General features: G+C 41.2%; 1 protein-coding gene across 3 annotated transcripts in view; it reads right to left on the bottom strand.

Moving 5' to 3' along the window:
- SRGAP3 (SLIT-ROBO Rho GTPase activating protein 3) overlaps positions 1-25,934 on the bottom strand; it is a 184,815-nt gene that overhangs the window by 13,343 nt on the left and 145,538 nt on the right. The window contains exons 11-18 of one of the 3 annotated variants that reach the window (XM_053378094.1): positions 23,597-23,624; positions 19,714-19,816; positions 15,176-15,236; positions 13,776-13,853; positions 11,943-12,077; positions 7,922-8,027; positions 7,438-7,665; positions 5,213-5,292 (exon numbers count right to left, since the gene is read on the bottom strand). In XM_053378094.1, the coding sequence (XP_053234069.1) occupies positions 5,213-5,292; positions 7,438-7,665; positions 7,922-8,027; positions 11,943-12,077; positions 13,776-13,853; positions 15,176-15,236; positions 19,714-19,816; positions 23,597-23,624 (819 nt within the window). Of the gene's footprint in view, positions 1-5,212; positions 5,293-7,437; positions 7,666-7,921; positions 8,028-11,942; positions 12,078-13,775; positions 13,854-15,175; positions 15,237-15,865; positions 15,897-19,713; positions 19,817-23,596; positions 23,625-25,934 lie in introns of those variants that run through there. The other 2 variants (XM_053378095.1, XR_008329068.1) reach the window with 2 other exon arrangements.

The following is a 25,934-nucleotide window of genomic DNA, read 5'->3' as shown; positions in this document are numbered from 1 at the left end:
AGTTTCCCAAATTTTGACATCAGTTTGCAATGTTTTTTTAAAAAAACAAAACCATGAAGACATCAGAATTTCATGCAAATTTCTCTTCATATACAGATTTCTGTATGCAATTTTACCTAAAATACACATTTTTGCAAAGCAAAATTCCTCAGTGCAGTGCATTTATTTATTTATGTATGTTATTTATGTATGTTATGTATGTTATATGAATCTTTATTACGACCATAGGCAAGCATAAAATATCTGCATATTTACCCAGGTATATGCATTTTTGTCCACATTACATAGCTGGAGATCTGCACTACAGAATTTGGACAAATATGGAGGACAGGCTCTGTTTTGTTTCGCATATTGTTTCAGAAAGTGAAAAATTAAGTTAAGTTCACCTTCAAATGTGAACTGAAATTTTCCTTCATACCTATTTGTCTCCCACCATTCTTCCAGAGAACTCAGAGAAGCATATTTCATTTTCCTAGGTGACCCAGGTAACAGCTAGGTTCAAATGAAGTTAGCTTCAGAGGCAGAAAACTTTGGACCATTATTTACATCACCTCTTCTCTACATACTTGAAATTCATTCCCTCAACCTAGGTCACTTTCAGGATCACATAAATTGGTTGTCTAGTTCAGGCCCGGTCATTCCAAGCAGTGAATGAAACAAGATTTGAGACCTGTGTTAAATTCCCATTTTGGAAATCCATACTTCATAATAGAAGATAGCCCAAACTCATTTCAATTGTGGCATAGCTCATAATGGGGCCCAACTCTTAATGGGGTTGATCCCAATGAGTCAGACTGCTCTGCTAACCACCCACCCACCCTCGTCCCAATAACAACTTAGTTTTACAAAAGAAGTGGAGGAAAAATGCAGGCTTCTCATAGGCATCCAGCTGGCCACTGTGAGAACAAAGGCTGGACTAGGTGAGCCACTGTCCTGATCCAGCAGGCCCTTCTTATGTTCTTATGGCAGGAAGAGCTGGCTTGAGATAGCAGAAACCTTGTAGGCCACTTATAAATGGCCTGGATGCTCCTGAGCATACATATAAGCTAGTTAAGGAGACATCTGCAAGGTGTAGTCCAGGGTTCCCCAAACATGGGTCTCCAGCTGTTTGCAGACTACAATTCCCATCATCCCTGACCACTGGTCCTGCTAGCTAGGGATGATGAGAGTTGTAGTCCAAAAACAGCTGGAGATCCAAGTTTGGGAAACTCTGGCCGAGCCTATTTAAATCTCGCATTTCTTGCTACTGTAAGTGAATTACAGGGTTTGCGTGAGGGGAAAACGGCAGGGGAAACTAGAGGCAAAATCTCCTATGTTGGGCTTATTTCTTGGGAGAAGTTCGCACACACCAGAAAGCTTGAAATAAAACCAAGCATATTAGGAGGAAAGCCAGAGGAATTCACCCACGACTTATTCAGAAGTGTATGGCTCTTTTTGGCACATTTCTTTACATATATTTTTAAATTATGAGCAGAGGAAAGAAATTCTAGAAAGTGTCCTTTGAGCTTGTTTACCTGATCCAGGGTACACAGGCTGCAAGTTCAGAACGGTTATCCTGAAATCAACAAGCTTTCCTCAGATTTGGTAAGACTACACAGAAATACAGGAGGAGTTCGTAGTCTTCTATCCCAAGGCTACCACATGAACAACATCAGTAAGGCAGAAAAGATGTAATTGTTCAGAGGCATGCCTGTATACACCTCTGTTTCCTCTGTACAATGCAGAAAGTGAAATGTCTGATTCACTTGGACAACTGATTATGCCACTTATTAGACCTCCTATAAGCCCACCCTGTGACAGATTGACAATCGCTCACTTCAGGAAACTCCTGAAAGGACCAATTACCCAACAGGATACCATCAAGCTAAGGATGTCTCCTGAGAGATCATCTTTCCCACTTTTAACTTGTCTTACCCCTTGGAGTGACTCACATAAACATGCAAGAAAATTAGAGGCTGAAGCGGGATAAGAAGCTGCTACCCTGCAACACAAAGTTATGTAAACAAATCTTCACTGCAGTGTGCCAGATTAATATTCTACAACCACATGTCACTTCCTGGACCACTCTAAAAAAAATGGTTTCCAGTAGATGCCATCAAGCACTTCATTAGAGCAATTTCATTTTTTAAGATGCTCAGTTATCTTTTTGGGAAGACAAAAAAATCCTCAACCCCCTCCCATCCCTAGACTAGCATGTCAAAGGTCCAAAGACAAAACTAAATTGGGAAAATGGACTTTAGGTATTAATTAAGGGGAAACAAGTTTATTTGTTTGTTTGGAGCAACACCTAATGATAAACAAGGCTTCTCTTAATATCCAGATAACAATAAAATAATCTGACAAGGATTTGGCATGGAACAGAGCATAAAAACCATGGTCTGCTAAAGATACTTGAGAAAGTTTTTAACTTCCCATAGATATATGTACACACAGGCACACACACCCCACCCCCCCATTGTCTCTGATGAGACACATTTCAGAGTTTTTCTGAAGCAACATGAAATGTGCCAAAATCTGTTTACCAGAGACAAAAATAGGATGAGCACAATGCTTCTTTCAATCTACCTGTCTCTAAATAAACAAAAACAAAAACGAAGTCTAATCTGCTTCCAGAATAAAATGGTTTCAAAAAAATGAAGAGTAGACGCACTCATGAAGGGCAGGGTCCTATCAGTAGCTATTAGTCATGACAGCTAAATGGAATCCCCCTGATTACAGGCAATTTAGATGGTATGTTGGCAACAACAACCTGGAAGGACAGTACACCATATCATCTTGATTATGATTTTTTTCTTGGGCATTGTTTGAATCAGAATGCTGGGCCCAAAGAACCTTGAGCACATCTAGCAGATCAGTTCTTATATTCCTGTGTGAAGGAAGGTAGAGACAGTTTTAGGAACAGACTTCAAGACCCATCTTGGGCAATATTGGGAAAGGCATCTTACCTCTTTACCCAGTCCAAATAAAGTGACATTTGGTAGTAATAGGCAGAATCTATAAAGGACTCTCACAGAAGTGGAGATAACTGAGGTGGCTAATGTGGTTATCTCACAGAATCTGAGAATTGCTATGTTCCTCACTAGGGCTGTGGGTTAGGTGGGGAGGGGAAAGAGACTAGAAGAGAGTATGTAAATTTATAAAATGAAACAACTCTTCTTCTCCATGCTTGTGTCATGGTTAATCACCCAGAAACTCCAATCAGAACTATTAACATAATCATTCAAGCATAAAATTGCCTAAATGGAAGCTTGCTCGCCTTTCCTTTTCAGTTGAGGTAGGTTGTTAGTCACCAACAGTGAAAAATGAAGGTTGACATCTCCCTCCCTTCCTCCCTTTAAACATCCATCTTCAATTATTGGAATTATTCTTTGTCCCTTCTCCCCGTCTTGGGCCTTTAGTACATTTCAACTGTTTTGAGCCACTGCTGCCATTTCCCCACAACATGCATCAATAGGGCACTGGACTTTATTTGCAGCGTTGAAGGGAGAATATTAATGGAACAAAGACCACAAAGCAAGCAGACAACATGCAGGCAGAGTCATGCAACAGGCAGGATTCTGTAACAATGTTTTCTAATCTGCAAAATAAGCCAATTGAAATGGCAACATGTGGTTCCAGGTTTATTAATTCTCACTGATGTCCAAATCAAACTTGTTCAGTCTGTAAAATAAAAATAAAAATAAGGATGGATGGGTAGGTGTGTGAATGGATAGAATACAAATCTCCCCCCGCCCCCAATCATGAAGGTGTGGAATTTAATATGGAACGAAGGAATCCAACTGAGCTCCTTAAGGCTACTGCCCAATATCCTTCTGTTCTTATTTCTGAGCTGAAAATAAGTATTTTGGGATGGGGTGAATTATAGCTGCAGAAATGTTTTAGCTGTTAGAATATTCAGATTATTTTATTCCGTGACACTGGTCCCCCCCAGCCCCATTCCCTTCTCTTTCCCTCACTCTGGTGATCCCAGTCAATCACAGATCACATAGTGAGTGTGATTACCTTCTAGTGCTCCATAGCCAATAAGATTTTACTATGTGCTGATGGAAATTAAGGCAATTTAGAGTAAGAGTACTGTTTATTGGATTACTCACATGAATGATTCTAGCCATCAAGGGTCAGATAGTGAATTTATGATGCTATGAGGCTATATATTTCATTACGAAGGTAGCATCATTAAGGGCAAAGTCAATTCAGAAGAAGTAATGCAAATTAATAGTGAACACTTTCAAAGCAATCCCTGGAAAATAATCAAAAGGTGGTGGGGGGAGATTTGCAACACTGCTGAAAATGTCCCCCTAAAAATGAGTACCTTCAGCGCAGCCCTTATTATTGATGCATAATTTTAAGCAGGTTTCCACAGTCTAAACCTTATCTATCTATGCAACAATCTTTCTGTGGTCATGGCAAGTACTGATGATAGCACAGATTTAATCAAAAGTGGGATCTTGTCTTAGAAATGGAAAAACGTGAACACCCTTTTGCAAGAACAGACTCCAGCTCCTTTAACTGCCGCAGCACTTTAAATACAGCAGAGAGTAAACAGAAAGGAGCAGATTCCATAGTGAGAAAGTATCAAGCTGAGGAGGTACTAGTTATTAATGAGAGGGGCTGTGGTGACAGCTTGATTTAAAACTCACCAAATCTTTTGAAAAGGTTCCACCAATATCAAAAGGCTGCCGTCACTTATTTTAATTAAAAAAACACTATAGATTTCTATTAAGTTCTATCACTGTTCTTCTTGGGAAGCATATCAGAAGCATATTAGGAGGTGAACATAACAGAACACAGGCCACTCAAATAGTTATTTTATCACAACAACATCTCCATTTTTTTATTCCCATGACACTGGAACAACAAACATAAAACAACAAATAATCCAGAGATGCCATTTTCAGGCCAAATGGAAGAAGGAAAGGCTAGCTTGTTAACTAGGGCATAAAGGCCAACTCCCATAATGCCTTGGAATGAAATCACAAATAAAACAGGTAACCTAGTATGCTCCCATATGGTCTACTTTGATTACATATCTATCAAGGCACTTCATCAGTATCCGCTTGCACTGTCAAACTCAGACATATCTCCCCCTGGAAGCAGCCATATGTTAGTCCAGGGTAATCTGATTAGGAACTAAATGCATGTTGCTGTTCTCCACACACAGCTCTTGATAGCCTTCCTCAGGCTCATTTCTACCTCTTGTTTCTACACTCACCATCGTCGCTGGTGTGTGGCTCCGTGCCATTGTCATGGTCTGCTTCATCAATGGTTCCTGGTTCACTGTGTGGGCTGTCACTAGAATTAAGATAGGTCAAGTAAATACACATAAGTTTTAAAACAGAGAGGAAAGATTTGACAGTTCCTTGCTACTCAATGCACACATAAATCCACATTTCCTAGATCTAAGGTCTTAATTTTGTAGCAAATGAAATACAGTGGTACCTTGGGTTACATACGCTTCAGGTTACAGACTCTGCTAACCCAGAAATAGTACCTCAGGTTAAGAACTTTGCTTCAGGAAGAGAACAGAAATCGTGCTCCGGCGGCACAGCAGCAGCGGGAGGCCCCATTAGCTAAAGTGGTGCTTCAGGTTAAGAACAGTTTCAGGTTAAGTACGGACCTCCAGAATGAATTAAGTTCTTAACCCGAGGTACCACTGTATGGAACTAAACACCACTGGATCTCTAATACGGGTTTATGTCAGGGAACAGATTTTGTTATTCCGGCATGAATAAGTTGGGAAGCACATATTTGTGTTTGCTGGAAACCCTAAGCTCACATGACAGGAAATGTTCTCTCTACTAGCTGGTCCCATTTTAATTTATTGATCCAGTGGAAACATTCCTGGGCTTTGCTTCCATCACAGAGGCCAATAGTGACTGGTGAGCAGGGCCCAAGCAAGCTGTCAACACAATTGTCACCATCTGCTCCAATCCCTCACAAAAAACCGCTGTAAGAACCAACTGCCTTCTGAGCGGGAAATAAAGGAAGAGGCATGCAGGTTCTGACTATCACCACATGCTACTACTGTCACCACCCAGAACTTGCCCCTTCGCTCCAGAGGTCGTCATTTAAGACCCAGCTGGGCTGTAAGGAGAATAGGAAGAGAGGGTCTATCACCAGCAACTGTGATAGCATCACATGCAAATTTCGTACTTTTCACAGACAAGTTTAGGAACAATTCAAATGCTACGGTGCCACACTGAGGGCCCCTGGAAACACATCTCCACAATAGCAGGCGAGTCTTGAGGTTTGGGCAGCCTTTACCAAGGACTAAGCCTTTAGCATGGTAGGCCCTGTGCTGTGGAATTCCCTACCAGAGGATCTGAATGAGTCACCCCTGCCTTCTTTTAGACATCACCGGAAAGCTGTACGGGTCAGACAGGACTTGGAACATGATTGGGGTTTTTTTTTTTTTAAAAAAAAGTCTTTATTGATGTTATTGTAAGGTTATCTTTTTACGTTGGACACCATCTTGTTTGTTTGTTTGTTTGTTTGTTTAATGAAAGTGCAGCTTAAACATTTACATTAATAAATGAAAATATGCTTAGGTTGCATCCAATGTTAGTCCTACTTAAAGGAGCATAGGAAGAGACTGGTAGGTTTCTGAAGACATGGAACTCATTCCCCCTGCTCCAAAGAGGAATACAATAGGTATGTTAAATGGAAAACAGGTTTATCAATGGGTATTAACTATGAAGGTTATATAGGACCTCCACATTCAGAGGCAGCATGCCACTGAATATGTGATATGGAACAAAAGTGGGGAAGGGCTCTTGCCTTGTTGCTTTGCTTATGAGATTCCAGAAAGCATTTTATTGGAGCCCCTGTGGGATGCAGGATGCTGGACTAGATGGAATTTTGTTCTGGAATCCAGCACATATTCACAAAATAACAGCAAGTCAGAAGCCCTATTTAGCTTCTAGCAGATACAACACTATTTCAAATCTGTTCTGGCTACTAACAGTGCAACCCTGACTATGTTTCTTCAGAAGCATGTACCATCGAATTCAATGGGATGCACTCCCCGGTAAGTGGGGTTAGGACAGCAGCCAAAGAGACTTAAAAACAAAAGGAGTGATTCTTTGTACTGCATTTTTTAAAAAGCAGATGCATCCAAGTAATATCCCTGCATTTCCTGATAGCATAAATTACTATCTCCTAGCTCAAATAGCAATTGGTTTCTTAAAAGTAAACTGCAGACACAGAGAAATGATCTGAATTAGCATTCTATTCTACCTGCAGGGATAAGGGGCTTTAAACCCAACCTGGATCAGACCTCCTGCACCTGCTATTTGCATCCAAGAAAAAGTTGTCATTAGCACCAATACAAATAGAGGACCACAGCACGAATTGTGTCAAGTCCAATTCATTCATTCATTTTAAAAAAATGTATACTGTCAATATACCAAATGTACATTTTAATCCTGATCTCCTTACCAGTACTCTTCGCCACCTGTCATGCATTTTTCATAAACGGGTCCTTCCAGCTCCCTGAGGCTAGGGAAGATGGCTTCATGATTGATTATGATAGTTTTGATGACCTCGTTGACATGAGCCTGGCAGGACACTGGATCCTGCCCATCTGGAATATGCATCAAAGTTGGTCCAAAGCAGATGGCCAGGTTGTAAGGATCCATCATGTTCTCATCACTGTACTGTGACAAGCTGCAAATACAAGCAACCCACAGCAGCATCACCAAGCCATCAACTATTAAACACAAACAGGAGCTCCACAGGCATTTCCTCCAGATGAGTGAAAGGCAGCCATCGCAGATATCAAGGGTCAAGTGGCACCCCACCCTTACTGCCCAAGGATGGGTTTGAACAGGAAAGAGAGAGGAGGAGGAGAAGCGAAGGCAGTTTACAAGGGAAGGGAATTTACGGCTCCATTAAATAGTAAGCAGCAGGTGAAAAGACTCACTGGTTGAGGAAAGCAAAGAGATATCTCATGACAATGATGACAGCCCGTGGCAAGGTAATAACGATTTGCTGGATCTGGTGCACTCGTTCTGCAACGCTTTCAATTTCTGCAACATAAGAACATACAGCAGTCCATTGATGTTCACAATCAGGCACACGGTTCACAATCAGGCACACACAATTAGCAGGTCAACTCCAAGGAGTTTTGTTGCTCATGTTTCTCTTACAGACGCAAGCTGGGATAGTTGACTTCAGCCCTCAACAGCTATTTCCTGCATCTGTCTCTATCTGTGAGACAGGTACTTGATTTTCACATTTGAGGGCCTAAACTTTAAGGGGGATGGAAGACACTTCTGCAGTGGGGCTCCACCCAAATAAAGTGCACCGCAGTCTGGTAACAAGCCCGATAAGAGGTCTTGTATAGGCTTACCCTAGAGAACAGAACAATGATTTAAAGCTGTGGGAGGATACCTCAATAGTACATACTGGGTGTCACAAGTCTATCAAATGCTTTTTTCAGGAAAACTCCCAACTATCATCAATGGGGCTCACTCATTTACAAGTACAGTGGCCAGCTACAACTGTGGGCTTTACTTTCCAGAGGACTTCCAACAAAAGAGGACAAAACTGAGTATTGGGGTGGAATCTATAACCAGAGGGAAATAGTTTTTTGCAGCCTGGAGAGGGACTTTGCATTTTGACAGTTCTATCATTTCCAGCAACAAGAGAATACAATGGTACCTCAGGTTGCAGACAGGATCCGTTCCGGAGCTCCGGTCAGATCATGAGGTTTCCACAACCACATGCGTGCGGTGCGGTAGAGCGCTTCTGCGCATGCAGCGAAACCCAGAAAAATACTTTTGGGTTTGCCGCATTCGCATCCTGAAGAATTCGCAACCGGAGGTGTGCATATCCAGCGGTACCACTGTACTAGACACTTGAGCTTCAATTGATACTTTTACCTAACAAACCAAGCAAAATTCATTTCTAGCTTTGGTGCTGTTGCTATGTTCTCTGCCTAACAAGGAACCTGTGTGTTTCGCTTAAGGCATGGGACAAATCTGGGTAAACAGCCTGGTTTTGCTTTGGTTGGTTGTTGTTTTTTTTAAAAAGGGAGGAACAACTATTGTTTCTCTATCACAAAATCTATCCTAGGTGTATAGCCAGGTTTCTGCAGCACCTATCAGAGTCTCAGTCTTAAACGTGAGACTACAAACTGAACTTATGGATACAACACTCAAGGTGACTTCTGTACGTTTTCATTTTCCTTTTGTTCCCCCTCCTAGCACATTGTGTAACAAGTTCCCTGAGGCAACAATTTTGTTGCACTGACTGATCATTGGGGGGGGGGTGTAAGAGAACTAATGCAGGTGTGTGCGAAATGGAAGGATTGAGACTCTGAATAGAAGTATTCCTTTCTACTACATCTTGCTGAAGTGCTATATTTCTTGTGTCAATAGTAAAGTCATTCTCCAAGTTCCTATCCTTATATAGTTAAAACACCATCCATACATTAGGGAAGTATCAGGAGGTTGGGGAACACCCTTTTGAAGAAGTACGGTAAGTACAAAAAAAAAAAAAAAGCTAAGGGGGCAAACCCTACCACAATCTGGTGGAGACCAAATATGGGCAATGGGCAAGGCATGTCAGATGCCGGGGGGAGGGTCAAAACCAGGCATAGGCAAACTCGGCCCTCCAGTTTGTTTTGAGACTACAATTCCCATCATCCCTTACCAGTGGTCCTGTTAGCTAGGGATGACGGGAGTTGTAGTCCCAAAACATCTGGAGGGCTGAGCTTGCCTGTGCCTGGTCAAAACCAAAGAGTGAGGTAACAGAATGAAGTATTCTGTGTTTAGGCATAGCACTGTACACTGCAACCTTTTGTTGCAGGTTCCACTTGTATATACTAGATCTAGGACAAAACATTCAGCCCAGCTTTTTCAGCAATTTGAGGCTGAGGCAGAAACAGCACAGTCTCAAAGCTTGTGTTTTCAGCAGGGATGGGAGTAAAATCCAATATTCACTTCAGGATACTTAGTGCTTTTGTTGTGCGCATATCTGAATATGTTCTGCCCACATTAGAGATTGTAAATTCACTCTACGGCCAATTTTGAGCATTCCATTTTAGAATCAATTTCTGACCCTTCTTGTAATATATCTTTGTTTTCTTTTGAATTTCTGATGCATATCAACAGCTCTGAAGTGAATTATTTAATTTTATTTTTGTTCACATTACTTTCCTGTTCTTATATTGTTTGGTTATGTTATTTGTAGATTTAAAAACTTCTGTGGAAGGGGGGGATTTGGTTGGTCCTAATAAAGACATTTTCCAACTGTGGATTTTTTCCCTATGGAGCCAAACAGCAACCTTTCCTTTTAAAGTATACAATGTAAGTATACTTGTTCAGCTACTATATATTTTTACCAGGAGGCCCTAGGATTCATTAACAAAAGGCATTTTGTTCATTAATATTGGTTCAAAAAAAGTAAAGAATAATTTTAATTTGAAAAATTAATTTGAAAAAGCCAAGCTATGATTTATTTTATTTAAATATCTTCTTCCATACTGCATTTAGAACATAATGGTTATGAAAACATAATGGTTATGAGCAGCTAACAATAAATAAATGATATGTAAAAAATATCCACAAGCTGGCTTTATGAATATAAAAGAGCCCTTATTCAAAAGCAGCTTGAACATTGGTATGCAATTTTAATTGGTCCATCTTGACTGGGCACTGCATGGCATTAGGTTGCATGAATTTGTATTCATATTTGCTGCTGTTTTCCACATCAGAGTTTCATGCAAATTCCAGCCTTCATTCCAGCCTAAGTGACAGGGAACTTCCTGTTTGTTTCGAGAGTGAGCCTTCCCTCCCAACCACATAATAAACAGTGGATTATGTGGCACTGCAGACTCTCAGGGCATGCAAATGCCCTGTGACATGCACAACGTTCTACGCTGCCAAAAGTCTCTCAGCTTAAGTTAGCACCGGCCAAAGGAAATCAAATCAGCTTTCTGTTGTGCGGCAGTCTGCAGTTTAAGCTCCAGAGGAAAGAAGGCTGCTCTGCACTCTGCAAGCCTCTCTTCCTTCGCAGCCGTACTAGATGATAAGCTGTATTTTTATTTTTATTTTTTGCTCTAACCTTTTACATTTTTTGTTCAAACCGGATGGTGCGAGTTTAGGTGGTAGCAGCTCTTAAACACGAAATACCCACTCTTCCATTTAAAACAGTGTCAGAATATAATACACCGCATAAATCTGTTACACTGAAATTATCTCACACACACACAGCGCCCTGAACCAATGTGGAGTGCTCCTGGCCAGTCTTCCAATGAGTCAGTCATGCACTCTTCCAGGATATTCCATTAACACAGACACCCCTTCTGCTTCCCCCTGAACAGGCACTCCATGGCTACTGTGATTGCTCCTCCTATCTGGGCTCTTAAGGGCAGTTGTTCTCCTGTTTTTTTCTAAAGGGTTTTTCTTTTTGTATTTCTGAAAATTTTGGCATTTCCCCAAGCCTGCTAATACCCCACTCTCATTTCTCAGAGGACCCATTTTTGCTACATTGCTGTTGGCACTCAGCACCTGAGTTCCCTAGTAGATGAAAGAGAGAGAGAGAGAGAGAGAGAGAGAGAGAGAGAGAGGGAGAGAGAGAGAGAGAACACTACAGTACTGATTCCATTTGATACTCCCTGGCAATGTAGTAGAAAAGTAGGGGCAGAGAATAGTTAGGAGAGAAAGCAACCAGAATGTAAAGGAAGAAAAGTGGACCTCCTATTGTTGCTAGAACCAGGTTTTCTAATACTAATAACAATAACAATTTTATTATTTATACCCCACCCATCTGGCTTGGTTGTCCCAGCCAATCTGGGTGGCTTCCAACACATATAAAAAAATAGTAAAACATCAAACATTAAAAACCTCCTGATACAAAAGTAAATGAGAGAACAACAGATACCATGACTTGCACTGTTCGCTGGCATGGTTCATTACAAATCACTGACTTGTACTTACTTATAGTAGAGATCAAGTCTTGAAATCTTTCCTTAGGAAAGAGTGGATTTTCCAGTCCTCGGAAATACAGCTTTAAGACCCCAGCAACAGAATTAATGTCACGTTCATTTTGATCGTCAGCAAGGGGATCTTCACCTGGATGAATAAATAAAAAGTTTATACCATTAAATTCTACTTCTGGATTATGCAGAAAATCCAGAGCACTTAATAAGCAAAGGGAAAGATCAGAGTAATTCTTTCATCCAGTCATTTATTATAGTATTGTTTTAAATGGCATGGCACTAGCTTATAACACATCAGAGGTTACTGACATCAGGATAATGTGGAGTCATAGAGAAAATTTCAAGCCAGTGAGTACTGCCATTTGATATTCTTTCAGCCTTCCTATTTTATGGATGATTCATGAAGGTACTGAATTTTTCCATGTATAAGACAATGCTTTTTGCTATATTTATTTATTCAAAAATTGGGGGAGGGTTGTCTTATGGTGAATGCATAGGAGTTTTAAAAAATAACACTACTTATCTTCCCATGACTGCCGTGAAGAAATTGTAGCCACTGTCCTTTCCAGGTAACCAGCTTGAGCGATCTCCCCATAAAAGCTCAACAACTTTTCAGGTGCTGGTGGTCCACTGCTGTCCATACACCCCACCCCAGGCACCATTGGGGGTTACCATGCTGGTGCCAGTGCTTTGAATTTTTAAATAAAATATCAAAGTTGTTCTGTTTGATGTTTAAAATACTGATTTCTTAATCTGGGGTTCCAAAAAATAAGGGTCTTGTTATATACATGGGGATGTCTTATTCACAGAAAAATATGGTAACTCTGCTCAGCATGTAATATGCCCAATAGTTTAGAGTTTGGTCTTATGAAACAATATAGACAACAAACTGCTGTGAACAGAATTTCATCATAACTTGATTATAACATAGCTAAATATTATAGATACAGGGATGGAAGATAACTTAGTTCAGTCTGTATTTTTAAGCAAACTGACTTAATTTGTACCTTCTGAACTAAACATAGATGGATTAGAGTGTAGTTATCCATCAGATTTTAAACTTCCCTGACTTTAGTATTTGGCTCGAAACACGCATTAAAAATATGTACCATAGGATAAAATATGACAGGAAAATACACACTGAAGTATTTATCTTTCATTTGCGGATGTTAACATCTGGTCGTATTTTATATTTCTGAAAGAAACTTGCCTAGAATGGAATAGATATTTGTAACACTCATTTTATAACACTCATTTCCCAAGAAGAAGAAAAGACATTCTGCATAGGGTCAAGACTTGTGTCTTTTTGGTTGGGCTGAATTCTGACACTGAAAACAGCTTATGAGGCTTTCGCTTAAAAAAACTTGTGCCAGTAAAAGCTCAGCCTTAGACTTTGAAAGATCCAGAGGTGAAACAGTATTCACATGTTGCAATCTGGGCTACAACATTCTGCTATATGGGAAATAAACTACAACAGATTCTTGTCTGCATCACCCTTTACTAGAGCCAGTGTGGTGTAGTGATTAAGAGCGGTAGATTCGTAATCTGGGGAACCGGGTTCGCTCTCCGCTCCTCCACATGCAGCTGCTGGGTGACCTTGGGCCAGTCACACTTCTCTGAAGTCTCTCAGCCCCACTCACCTCACAGAGTGCTTGTTGTGGGGAAGGAAGGGAAAGGAGAATGTTAGCCGCTTTGAGACTCCTTCGGTTAGTGATAAAGCGGGATATCAAATCCAAACTCTTCTTCTTTACTAGAGCTTGTGTATTGCACTACAAGGTGGAAGGAAAACAGCTTCACATCATTTTGTAAGAAACACAAACTTCTCACATACCTCTCTCAAATGAGTTCTTGATATCATTGACTTCAACCTGAGATCCAGGAACTCTAAAAATACCCTGTTGTTGTAGACCTGGACATAAAACAAGAGGTAAAAGAAAGGCTTATTGCAGTATTTTGAATATCAGTCATTTATTTCCATTGCAAACTGCCCTGAGAGCTCTGGGTATGGTGCGGTATATAAATTCAATAAATAATAATATTAATAATGCTGAAAGAATAAAAATATACCGGTAATTGAGAAAAATGTAAATTAGGACTGACTTTCACTTCTAAATGCTCTAGTACTAGGGCAGGCAACTGTGAAGGCTCAGATGTTATCCGCAGTCCACCAAGGCTTACACCCAGCCTACAAACCAGTGAATGTACTGCTATGGTCTGGACAGGTGTTGTTTGGCGGGTGTCAGGGCAGGTGCTGAGAGCAGATCAGCAACAACTCACAAAGTGTCAGTGAAATTAATTCTTTATTCAAAGAAACAAAACAGCTCAGGCCTAGTGAGCACAACAACTCTTCCCAGTATATCTTGCCCCAATGAGGCAGTTGCAAGGACTGAGGGTCCCCACCTTCCCATACCTCTCTCTGCCTCCTCCCTCCCTCTCCTTCTCAAGTAATCTGAGACTTGGCTGTCTCTGCTCTACTCTCTTCACTTCCCTGTGAGTTAGGAGAGACTGGAGGGAGGGGAGCTGGTCGAAGCAGGAGGGGGAGACTCCCTGGATTCTGCAGCGGCCTGTGTCATCTCTGCCTCTTGGTCCCCTCTGTTCTCCAGCCTCCGCTTCTGCTTCTGGCCTGCTCTCTGCAGCCTCTTCCTGCTCACTAAGTCCTGTTACCTCTTCAGTTTCCGACACACCCTCCTCCCAGTCTGCTCCCTCTTCTCCCTCTGACCACTCATCATCATCCCACCACAAATCCTCTGGCTCTGAGCCTTCTTCCCCTGGGGTTTCCCCAGCTGGTGCCTTGCACCATTCCTCTGCATCCAGCCAGCTGGTGGGGGTGAAAGAGGACTTTTCCCAACAAAGAAAACCTTGAATAAGCTGCATATGGTTAATGGGCCTTACATCACCTACCCTGCACTAGAACAATGCTGATACTTTATCATCATCTTGGATACACCGCAATAGATGGAAAGGCATCAGTTGATTTCTTTCACAAGTGTCCGGACTGAGGTCCACAAGAGCCAGGAAGAGCACATATAACCCAAGAATTTATCACACACAAAATGTTATTGTGTTGATGCTAAATCAATGCTATATAAAGTAACAATAATTAAGACTCAGGCCCATATGATTAAGCAACGAAACAGGAATATCTGTTTGCATTTCAGGCAGAAGAAGTTCTTGAACAGAGAGTTTCTTAGAAAAACTATAGCCAATGGGGAGGCTACCAAAAGAACTTACCATATAAGTTGATGTACCGAATGCAACTTTCGACCACAAGTGGAATAGCCTGTCCTGAATCCTTTGAAATAACAATCAAATAGAGAAAAATTGAGCATACTGATTTGATAAAGTCAGTGTTTTAGAAAACACATTCTAGCAAAGATTGCACAAAAAGTCTCAGGTTGGAAAAAGAGCACCATTAGTTTAATCATAAGAGTTAGCAATAAATTAAGATAACAATCGCTGCAAGTTTTAGAAACAGCGCTTCACGTAACCTACATAAAAATCATAAATTAGAAGCTGGTCCCTGGAATCAAGCTGATTTAGTCTGAAGCAACGTATGGGGTATTATGCAGCTGGATCATAACTATCACTTTACAGAAATGTAGCTATGAGCCAGGCCTTCTGTAAAAATGCACTATTGCTTGGTTGTACCATTCAAATGTTTTCAAACCAAGAACTGTTGCCTAGAGGCAAACATTTTTGAAATGCTAGCCTGAATCACAGAGGAAGGCAAGGGGAAAAGTTATCCTTGCATGAGTTTTGGCTTTTGTATCCATCACTAAAAACTTAATGTGAACTATAAGAGTGTAGTGTATTTTTGGCAAGGGATTACAATTGTTTCCCTTAAATTTAGATTATGCTCATATTATATAAACATATATGATTTCTTTTCCCCAGAAAGGGGGGGCCTCTTCTAGTAAATACCTGGTTTCTGGTTCGAGCATTCCTTCTTCCTCTGATAAGCAAACAAAGCAGCAAAGTAGGGAAAAAAGAAAAGGTTAAGCAAGAATAAGATCAGTTAAAGTAAGCACAACTTCCAGAGGCTATGAAAGCTCATATGCAATGGCAGCTTAGAAGGATCTAGTTGAAGCTCCAACACCCCATATAACTGCTTAGTATGCAATCTCTTGTCCTCAGTGACCAACTTTCAGATTACTCTTATAATTTATTGCATTCTCCTCATCCCCATATTTAGCTCTTCCAACAGACACCGCCCCCTCAGACCTCCACATTCACAGGCATCAGCAAGACTATCTCACAGCCCTGTCAAGTTATGGGCATGCCGTAGTTGGCTCTTGGAAGTTTGTTTCTTTGACACATTTCTTCCTCTTTGTGGGTGGTTTGGATTATTATTTTTTTGCTGCTCTGGTTTAATTTTTATATGTGCATTGTTTTATATTTATATTTTAGTTTGACTTTTTATTTTGTAAGCTTCTTTGAAGGCCTTCTGTGTGGAAAACAATGTAAGGTATTAATATCAATCTATACATAAAGCAAACCTTTCATAATGGGTAGATGTTTCTTTGTTGTTGTTTTCTGTGGCTGAGACTCATAATGAATATACCTCAACTTTTTTTTTTAAAAAAGGAGCATACTTTAGGATGTACTTAACCATCCATTTTGCCACCTGGAGCATAAGAAATAATCACAGGAGAACAAATAGAATTATCACCTCAGAGTAATATTTCTCTCTCTGTATTTATTAAGAAAGCTCAGTTTAAATGGAGGCAAGCTTTCTTTTTCTTCTTACCCTGCTTCTAGGAAAACATAGAGCTGCTCCTTTGGTTTTGATCTGACACTGCAATCTTATTGCTTGAAAATTCACCACCACTAGTTTCCTTCAGGAATATCTTTACTGGAAGTGGGCCAATCCTTTTCAGATAGATTTCTAGTGGCATTAGTTCCTTTGGTGCAACACTGAGTATGTTGATTTAATTAATATTAAAATATGAAGCTTAATGTAACTGGAATAATTAAAAAAAATACATTTGATAGTCCTACCATGTTTATAATCACTAGAAGGAAACAGCTAAAAAGTAGTGGCTGGTCAGTTTCAGGTGTGGTTGGATGAAGCAAATTATCTTGGCCTATTTCATAGTGGTTCTGGAGTTTGTTTTTGTACTGGAATGGCTTTTGTTTGCCCAAAGTGAGGACTTTCATTAGGAGAAAGGCTGGGGGAGTGCAACATTGCTTATTCTTCTTGATCTCTCAAGTGGCTTTTGATACTATTGGTGTCACTCTATGACTTGGAGGCCCTGTTATATGATAGTTCTGCTCCTACTTACAGGGCGAGTTCCAGAAAGTCCTGTGAAAACATCATATTTGTCATATAAAAAATAATCATGAGACTCTATCCTTGAAGGTATCCACAGTTTCACTTTTTAGGTGGCTGGTGGCTGAACGTTATACATCTAAATGGTTTGAAGTGGTGGCAGTGTTGGGCATGCAGTAACAACATGTTGATCGGTGCATTGCTCTGGGAGTTGTGAAGCCCCTCACACCAGATGGCTGAACTAGCACAAAATGGCTTCATTCATGAACATTTTGACTGCTCAGGGAACTCATGCCTCACAGTTCCTGGCCAGGTTTTGTGACAGCACTGATCTTTATACGTGGAGCTCTTCCATGCAAGGAGGGAGCATGGTCAAAGTTGGCAAGACTCTTTCTGGTGCAGTTTGCTCAGAGAGGCGATAGGTGCAGGGTTGGGCATGGCTGCTGATGTGGCTCCTTCCACGGCTTTATTCAGCGCATGGAGAAAGGTTGTGTCAACCCCTCGAAGGTGACTGAATGAAGATGGCATAGGCAGTGGACCATGCAATAGGAAATTAATGGAAAAGGGTAGGTGGAGAACGAGGGCTTGAAGTCAAGCTAGAGGAGACAGGGATGACAAAGGGAACGTCCTTGAGTTCAGGTTGTACCATAAATAGGAAGTGGGCAGGGAAGAGGGAAAGCTAGGCATTAACAAGAAGGAAGGTGGGGGAAACTCAACTGTGATGTCACATCCTGATTTTACTTATTCCACAAAGATCTCAGAGCAGCTTATATATAGGTCCTCACGTGGCCTTACACCCAGACAGCTTTAAAGGGTCACACCTAGTTAGTAGAATTGCATTGGATGCCTTCATACTTCTCTCTGGGATTTATATTAGACCCTGTGGTGGCAAAGTCCTGAGAGCAGGACAAGCTCTTCGACTTGACTTGATTAATACGCACCATAGACTTTTATAGCTGTCCGTTCCCCATGTATATAGACAAAATCAGAGACAAGACTACTTAAAGTCAAGACTACTGGAGCCATTAAAAAAGCAATTCGCTCCTGTGCTGGAATAATAATAATGGGAAAGCTTAAATGTGTTTCTGTTTGCAATAATCAGTACTGCTTTAAAGAATACAGATCTTTCTAAATTCCTAAATCAGCATCCTATTTTTAAGCTGTACCTAAGGCATAAAACTGAATGCTGAATGGAGATTGACTCCAAAATGGCAGCAATTCTTCAGCCCACTCAAAGCTTCTATTTCCTCAATGTCTGTTACACCATAGCTCTTTCCAAATAGCAGTGAGATCAATGCATCTTCTTCTGTAGCACTCAGTGCAATCCCAGACGTTGTGCATATTAATCTTTTATGGGATGGAGTGGGGACGTAAAAATGAGCCTGCCAAATGCTTATTTAAAGACATGCACAACTTTGCTGAACAGTTTTAACACAACTATATTAGGCTCATGTAAATAAAATGCTGAAAATACCTAGCTTGTCATTCAGTTAGCCATATACAGGACAGGTATGCAGAAAGCTCCCGCCACCTCACTCAATCCTTATAAACTGTGAGCCAAAGCTTGTTATTTCTTTTTTCTCACAGCCATTGGAGAACAAGTTGCTGAAATATTCCATTATTATTATTATTATTATTATTATTATTATTATTATTATTATTAATCAGGGCTTTTTTTAGCCGGAATTCACTGGAACTCAGTTACAGCATCTCTTAGGAGGGTGGCACTGCCATTCTAAGAGAACAACGGAGGTGTTCATGATGTGTTCCGGCACTTTTTTTCCTCGAAAAATAGCACTGGCTTTATTATTCTTTTAAAGGTGGACATCCAGAATTTTCCAGAACTAGGGAGTAGGAAGGGTACCTCAACATGGGTCAAACTTTCTCAGTCACTCCCCTCTGTCACTTTCCTTCAAAACAAACATTCAGGAGTTTTCTGCCTGTGGAATAAATCGTTGACTATACATTTTGTTTCTGCTAATAGCATCTTGCCTTTCTTAAATTACAAAGAGCCATATCAGTCTGAGCACCCTAGTCTTTTAAGGATTTTTGTTTAACTCTGATCCACTGCAAATCTCTTTTAACGGAAGGCAGACATGCTGCATTTAAATTCCAGGATGTTCATATAAACAGCAGCTTATAAAACCTCGGTAGTTCTGCCTGCAGTGATAAGATATGGCAGATTGCAATTAGCATGCTGACAGGCACAAAGAGTGTTGCGCTTCCATACTGTTCCACAAGGGTCATTACACTTATCTCATCCCTCCCAGTTGGCACAAACAGGAGTGATGTGCCTCACTATTGCAGTAAGGAGGAGCAACAGCCACCAATAGAAATTGTCACTGAGGCAGAGGCATACTAACCACTTTAATGGTGTGATGTGCAGTGCATGGGAAAGGCCAGGTCCAAGAGAAGGAAACAGGTCAGCAGTTAGAAGAGAAAAAAATGCTACCATTACATCCACAGTGTCCACAGATTCTCACTGTTAGACAGCAAGTACCTTAATGAATGTTTCCATATTGCCGTTAAAGAGTTTATGATTATAGACTGAGAGAGGCCTAGGTCTCCTCATTTTCTGTGGCTTAGGGGGAAGACATGGGGGCCTGAGAAAAATGGAACAAAAGAGACCAACAAAACATCAACTTGAATACAATGGCAGGGAAAGATTTCAAAGACTGCAAATAAAAAAGAGCTAGAAGGGGAAAGGTCACTGTGAGGACGAGTGCATTGGCTCCAACCATATTAGGTGACCATTACCACCTTGATATATTCCTCATATATCTGTCATTTTAAATATCAACGTGGGGAACCTGGGACATGGACTCACCTGTATCTCATGGGTACAATGCCAGCTCTCCACTCCGAACAAAGAGGGGAGGGTACAGGGCAAGAGAGAGCCAAGAAGCAACAATGGGTATGAAGACAGACAGGACAAGGAAGTGAGGGGAAGCAGAGACACAGGAGCTTGTCCATATTTTTATGGATAACTTATAGTAAAACTCACTTGGGACTGTAGGTTGAGGTCAGCAATAGGCAAATGCTTTCTGCACTGAAAGAGGTTGTACTAGATGACCCTTCCCTTCCAACTCTACAATTCTATTATTCTATGTGTGCCCCAGTTTCTAGAGACCCAAGCCTTTGTCAACTTGTCCTTTAATGTAGCATCTTTCATTTCCAAAGGATCATCATCAATTTTGCACACAGAATTTAGTTATTATCATACTTACCCATGCTGGCTGGGACTGCTGGGAGTCCAACAACATGTGGCCCTCCAGATGTTCAGCAGTCCCAGACAGCATGGCCAATGGTAAATATGGTGTTAGGTGTAGTCCAACGGTATCTGGAGGGCCACAGACACCTCCCTTCTGAACACAGTATGGCTGGCTTTTCCTTTTCAACACTTCCCTGGAGGGAAACCACTGGCATGGCCTAGCAATCCATTGCATTAAAAAAAATGCTGACCTGGCAGGGACACATTCCTTACTCCCAGTGTAATTTTGGAAGATTCAGTAAGCTTTGCCTAAGAGTGGGAGGAAGTGGCAGCTGCAGGCCCTAATACTCTGATTGAAAGTCTTTACAGAAATTCTAACTATATAAACTTGTTGGAAGGCACTGGAACAATAATAGCAATGGACAGGCCTCTTTGGAGATAGAGGCCACAAGCAAGGTGGGAAAGAACCGCTTTTGACAGCTGGAGAAGATGGAGCAAGGGTCTGCACTGGGTGCTGCCTCTATATGTGTGGAAGGAATACCCCTTGGAGAAAGATGGGGAAGCTGTGCATGTTCAGGTGTTTCATTGTGCCCTTAGTGCCCCTGAAGTTTAAATACTTTGGATATTTTATCATGTATTTTTAAAACATAACCAACTCTAAGCAGGATAAAAACACTATGAGACAGAGTATACAGTTACGATTGCCAGGAATGCTGCAGTGCAGAAATATATCTGTTCTTTTTGGGGTAAGTTCTGAATTTGGATTCAGTCCCACAGCCTACTACAGTTCTGGCATTTTAAGGTATCGTGCAAATTCTGTCCCATACGTGCCATTGTTATCCCTGGCTATAAAAAGACAGTCTCACTGAGAGAATATAAAGCGTTATACCTCTTTACAGTAGCTTGGAAATTAAAATTCATTTGCAGCCGATTAGAAAGGCTGTTTTTCTCACAGTCTGCACTGACCAGCATGATATGCAACCCAGTATTTCACATGCTTGGCTGGAAAAAGAGCTTCTCATGCAAAGGGGGCTACACTCTAACAGCCATCGATGCTAGCATTTGCAAAATTGTTTTCTCAATTTCTTCACTAGTACTGCAGTTTATTAAACACTGAGGCAGTGCTATATTTAAAAAAAATTAGTTTGACAGCCCAGCTGTCCTGTATATCAGAGTCCTATATCCTACTGTTACACATCATGACAAAATTCTTGCAGCTGAGCTGAAAAGCAATTGCTGCATTTCTTTGAGAGTTCTTCAAGCAATGGAGAAAACCTCCCTCTCCGACCTCTGCCTTCTTCCTCCTCAGCTGAAAGCATGCAACCATTTTAATGATTCTTCAAGACTGCGCCAAAATGACCGGCTTCAGCCCTGCAGGGTGTTATGCCGTGCACACTTAAGAAAGCTGAAGGGTGAGCAGAAGCTGACTTTTGGTGCAAGGTTAAAAATCTGTGCTCTGCGCAGCCCCTTGAGCAAAGTGAATTTCAGATGTTCAGAGCTTGTTCTTCTACAGAAACAAAAAAAGAAGAAGTCATCTGTACAGAGCCATCGTCACTCAGGTCACAGAGTGACACATTCTTTTATGAAGCAGGCGTCTGAAAAGCTAACCATTGAACCTAGCAGGTAAATATTTGGGGCAAAACTTCCTTTCCTCCACTGAAGCTTTTAAATCGGGGGGGAAACCTTTAGGGGACACAGATGTCATGGCTCCCAACAGACCCGACAATAGCTTGTAACAATTGCAGCAATTACTCAGTCCTCTTTCTTTTGGAACCACACTGGTAGCAATGGAGCCTGGTAGGAAACAAGAACTGTAGCAGCACTACCTGCCTGTTCCAATGCAGGTACCACTAATCTGGCCAGGAGGTAACAAGAGCAAAACAATGCCTGTGTGGGACCGTCAAGAATCATCAGCACTACCAGATTCTACAGCTTCTCTCAAGGATCCTTGAAAACTAGAGCACTGGCGTGTGGGTGGGGGCACTAGGGATCTCTTGACAAACCAGTATCAGCTCAGTTAAAAACACCACCGCAACCCCCAGATGCCCTTATAGGTGATTACAACAATTAAGTCAGTTTAAAACTGAGGGAAGTTTGTAATGTAAAAATTCTTGGAGTGGGAAAGGATTATTGCAGTCACAGGGGAGAGTGTGGCAGGGGGAGAGACAGAGAGAGGAGTGAGTGAATTGAGATTATAGGATGGTGAGGGGAGGGGGTGAAAGACAGGGCAGCACACAGGGACAGTGCATTCCAAACCTCCAAATTTTTTTTTTTGTAAATGCTCCTTACACTAAATAACTTTGGCCAACCTTGTCATACAAAACACGCACACTTCTAAATATATGTATTTCACCCTGTTACACAATATGTGTCCCTCCCTTCATCTCTCCCATTCAATCCTTCCCCAAGCGGCTTTTCATCACCACTGCCTGCTGCTGCTGAATGATCTTTTCATTGCTTAACTGAATCAGGTTATGCTCTCTTGCCAATTTCTGTCAGCAGCTCTCCTTTTCTCGGTTTCCTAGACTCTGCTTATCCTTCTGAAGTGACTTCTTTCCCTTCAAACGCCCTTAGATTTTTCCTCACTCTCCCTTACCACAATTATCCAATATTTACTTTTATTCTCAGTGCCTAGCCTTCCCTATTTTTTTTGTTACAGAGAAGGGATCATTTAGGAGACACTCCATGCCAAAAGGTAAGAGGAGATCAATCCTAGAGCTGGATGGATTGATGGATGTATACTCCATCTTCTGCCCCTGAATGGATATCAGCAAGCAAGGGAGGTCCTGGCAGTTAGGCCAAGATGGTTGGTCAGTGTCATAAACAGACTAGGAATAAGCTCCAATATATCCATGGAGACACTGCAATGCACCGAGCTGACACAGCATTCCTCATGATTTCAGAGCCAGTCAGCTAAAAATTACACTGCAGGAAAAACAAGGGCCTGTTTGTCATATTTCTAATTAATCCATTTAGGGAATGCAGATAAGAGGAGGCCCCTGGCGCAAGGTGTTGTCCCTGCACAGCATAATGGCTAAAGGATTCCACCCCACCACACAAAAATCTGTTTATTGCAGATGCATTTTAAACCCAAGCAAATCCATCTTGCAGTAGCAATACCAACTAGTCTCCAGAATGCGATATTAAATTTACATATACAGTTTCCACTTACCTGGTTGTACCGCATTCAGCTCTTTCACCTGGGGTGGGGGGAAAAAATCACACATTAATTCCATCCTTGTTTACATAATATAAAAGGTCACAGCTATTTGGTATTTTTTAAAAAAATCGGGGGCAGGGGAAACTGTTTCAACGTTACTCTACAAGTTAACTGCTCATATATGGCAAGTGAGAAATTGCAAGGGTCTGAAGACATTACATTTTACCCATAAAACCTCAGTTTACTATTAATTTACACATTAGGGAGTGTATCCAACTAAGTTCTACTCAGAGTTGACCTACAGAAATTAATAAACTTAATTTGGTCTTCTCCATTAATTCCATTTCTACTCTGAGCAGGGAATAGTGTTCAATACAATCCCTTGACTGCCGAAAGCCATCTTACAAGTCAAGAACCATGTTGTCTTGAGAGCATCTCTACACTTCCCTACTCCAATCAATTATCTCAGGATGATGCTCAGAGGCATTCGGAGCGTGTTTCTTTCTTGAATCATAATCTCAAGACGTCAGCCTCAGCACTGCTCCTTGCATCTTTCCAATAGTGAGATTCAGACGCATAGAGGATCATCTTTGTGGCTGCACAGAATCATAGAACTGTAGAGTTTGAATGGGCCACAAGGGTCATCTAGTCCAACCCCCTGCAATGCACAAATATTTTGACCAATGTGGGGCTCAAACCCACATCCCTGAGGTTAAGAGTCTGATGCTCTACCAACTGTGCTATCCAACTTCTGAAGACCTACTGTCTTCTAAAGCCATACAATAACTCTACCTAGCTGGAGTTAAGGGGCCAGCTGGGGATACAGCTGGTGAGGAGAGCAAAGCTTTTAGCTGCATCTCTGGCTTTAGCATTTTGTTTAGTATTATCTTCAGCTCTCTTATAGAGGCGTTTTCTGCCCTGAGCCTTCAGGGATGATGTTTGTTAAAAGCTTAAATAAATTATTAAAAGATCCAGGCAGCTAGCATAAATCGAACAGCTCTACTGTCAATGAAGTTTAGTCAATCTGCACCAGATAAAAGATCTGTGCCTCAATAGCTCTTATTTTTAGCAGTTAAAAGAGCGGGGGATAAGGGGTGGGGGGAGGGAGATAGGGACGAGTACTGATAGGGACACTATCCTTGGGAATCATGCAGAAGATTATCCCATCACCTCACTGAGGATATGCTAACAGCATGAGAATTCAGGGCAGTATTTAGCAGACCAGCTTTTCCTACAAGATAACTGCCCGTTTGACTTTAACCAGACAGACTCCCATGTTTGCTGTCTTTGCCCCTTCAAAGTATTTACAACATTTGGGTTTGACAGAAGGTGGCATGCCACCACATACTGTTAAAGTGTATGCCATTCCATTTATAACTCTGTAAACAGATCCCTCATTTTCTTTGTGGAATTTCATTTGTTTTTGTTTCAGGACCAAAACTGCCTTTTTTAAAAAGAAAAAAGAAAAAAAAGAAAGTTGTATTCTCCCCCTCTCTCTTAATCAATACAGTGGTACCTCGGGTTACATACACCTCAGGTTACATATGCTTCAAGTTACAGACTCTGCTAACCCAGAAATAGTAGCTCGGGTTAAGAACTTTGCTTCAGGATGAGAATAGAAATTGTGCTCCGGCAGCGGGGCAGCAACAGGAGGCCCCATTAGCTGAAGTGGTGCTTCAGGTTAAGAACAGTTTCAGGTTAAGAACGGACCTCCAGAACGAATTAAGTTCTTAACCCAAGGTACCACTGTATACGAAAGAAACATTTTTGGATGCAGCTCATTTCTGATTTTGAAATCATGTGCCCAAATGGTCAACCTTAAAAGACTTGCAAGTTCTCTGTGTACACTTCCACTGGCAACATGAATTATCAAAAGATGATTGTAGATAACAGTGAAAATAAGAAACGAGATCCCCATGAAAGAACAGATGAAGTTGCCTTTGGACCACTGGCTCATCCAGCCTGATGTTCCTCCTCTAAATGCCCTAGCTAACCTGGCATCCTAAGCACAAGGTAATAGTTGACTCCATTGCTCATGAAGAACATGTTGTTCAAAATGTGATGGGCTATTTATTCCTCTTAAAAATAAATAATAAACCTCCAGTGTCACTTCAGATTGGCTCTCCTGTTGTATTTATTATTTTCAGAAGCTGCCTCTACTTTTTAAAACATCTTTTTTAGCATGTAAAGTGTTGGACTAGGGCCTGGGAGACCAGGGTTCAAATCCCGACTTGGCCGTGAAGCTCATCTGGATGTGACCTTGGACCAGTCACTGCCCCTCACCTAGCCTACCTCATAGAGTTGATGCGAGAATTAAATTAGGAGGGGGGAAATCATGTATGCCACCTTG

This window comes from Podarcis raffonei, chromosome 2, assembly GCF_027172205.1.
Source record: "Podarcis raffonei isolate rPodRaf1 chromosome 2, rPodRaf1.pri, whole genome shotgun sequence".
In the NCBI taxonomy this organism is placed as follows: domain Eukaryota; kingdom Metazoa; phylum Chordata; class Lepidosauria; order Squamata; family Lacertidae; genus Podarcis; species Podarcis raffonei.
Note: the sequence above shows the minus strand (reverse complement) of the source record. Positions and strands in the feature narration are given on the sequence as shown.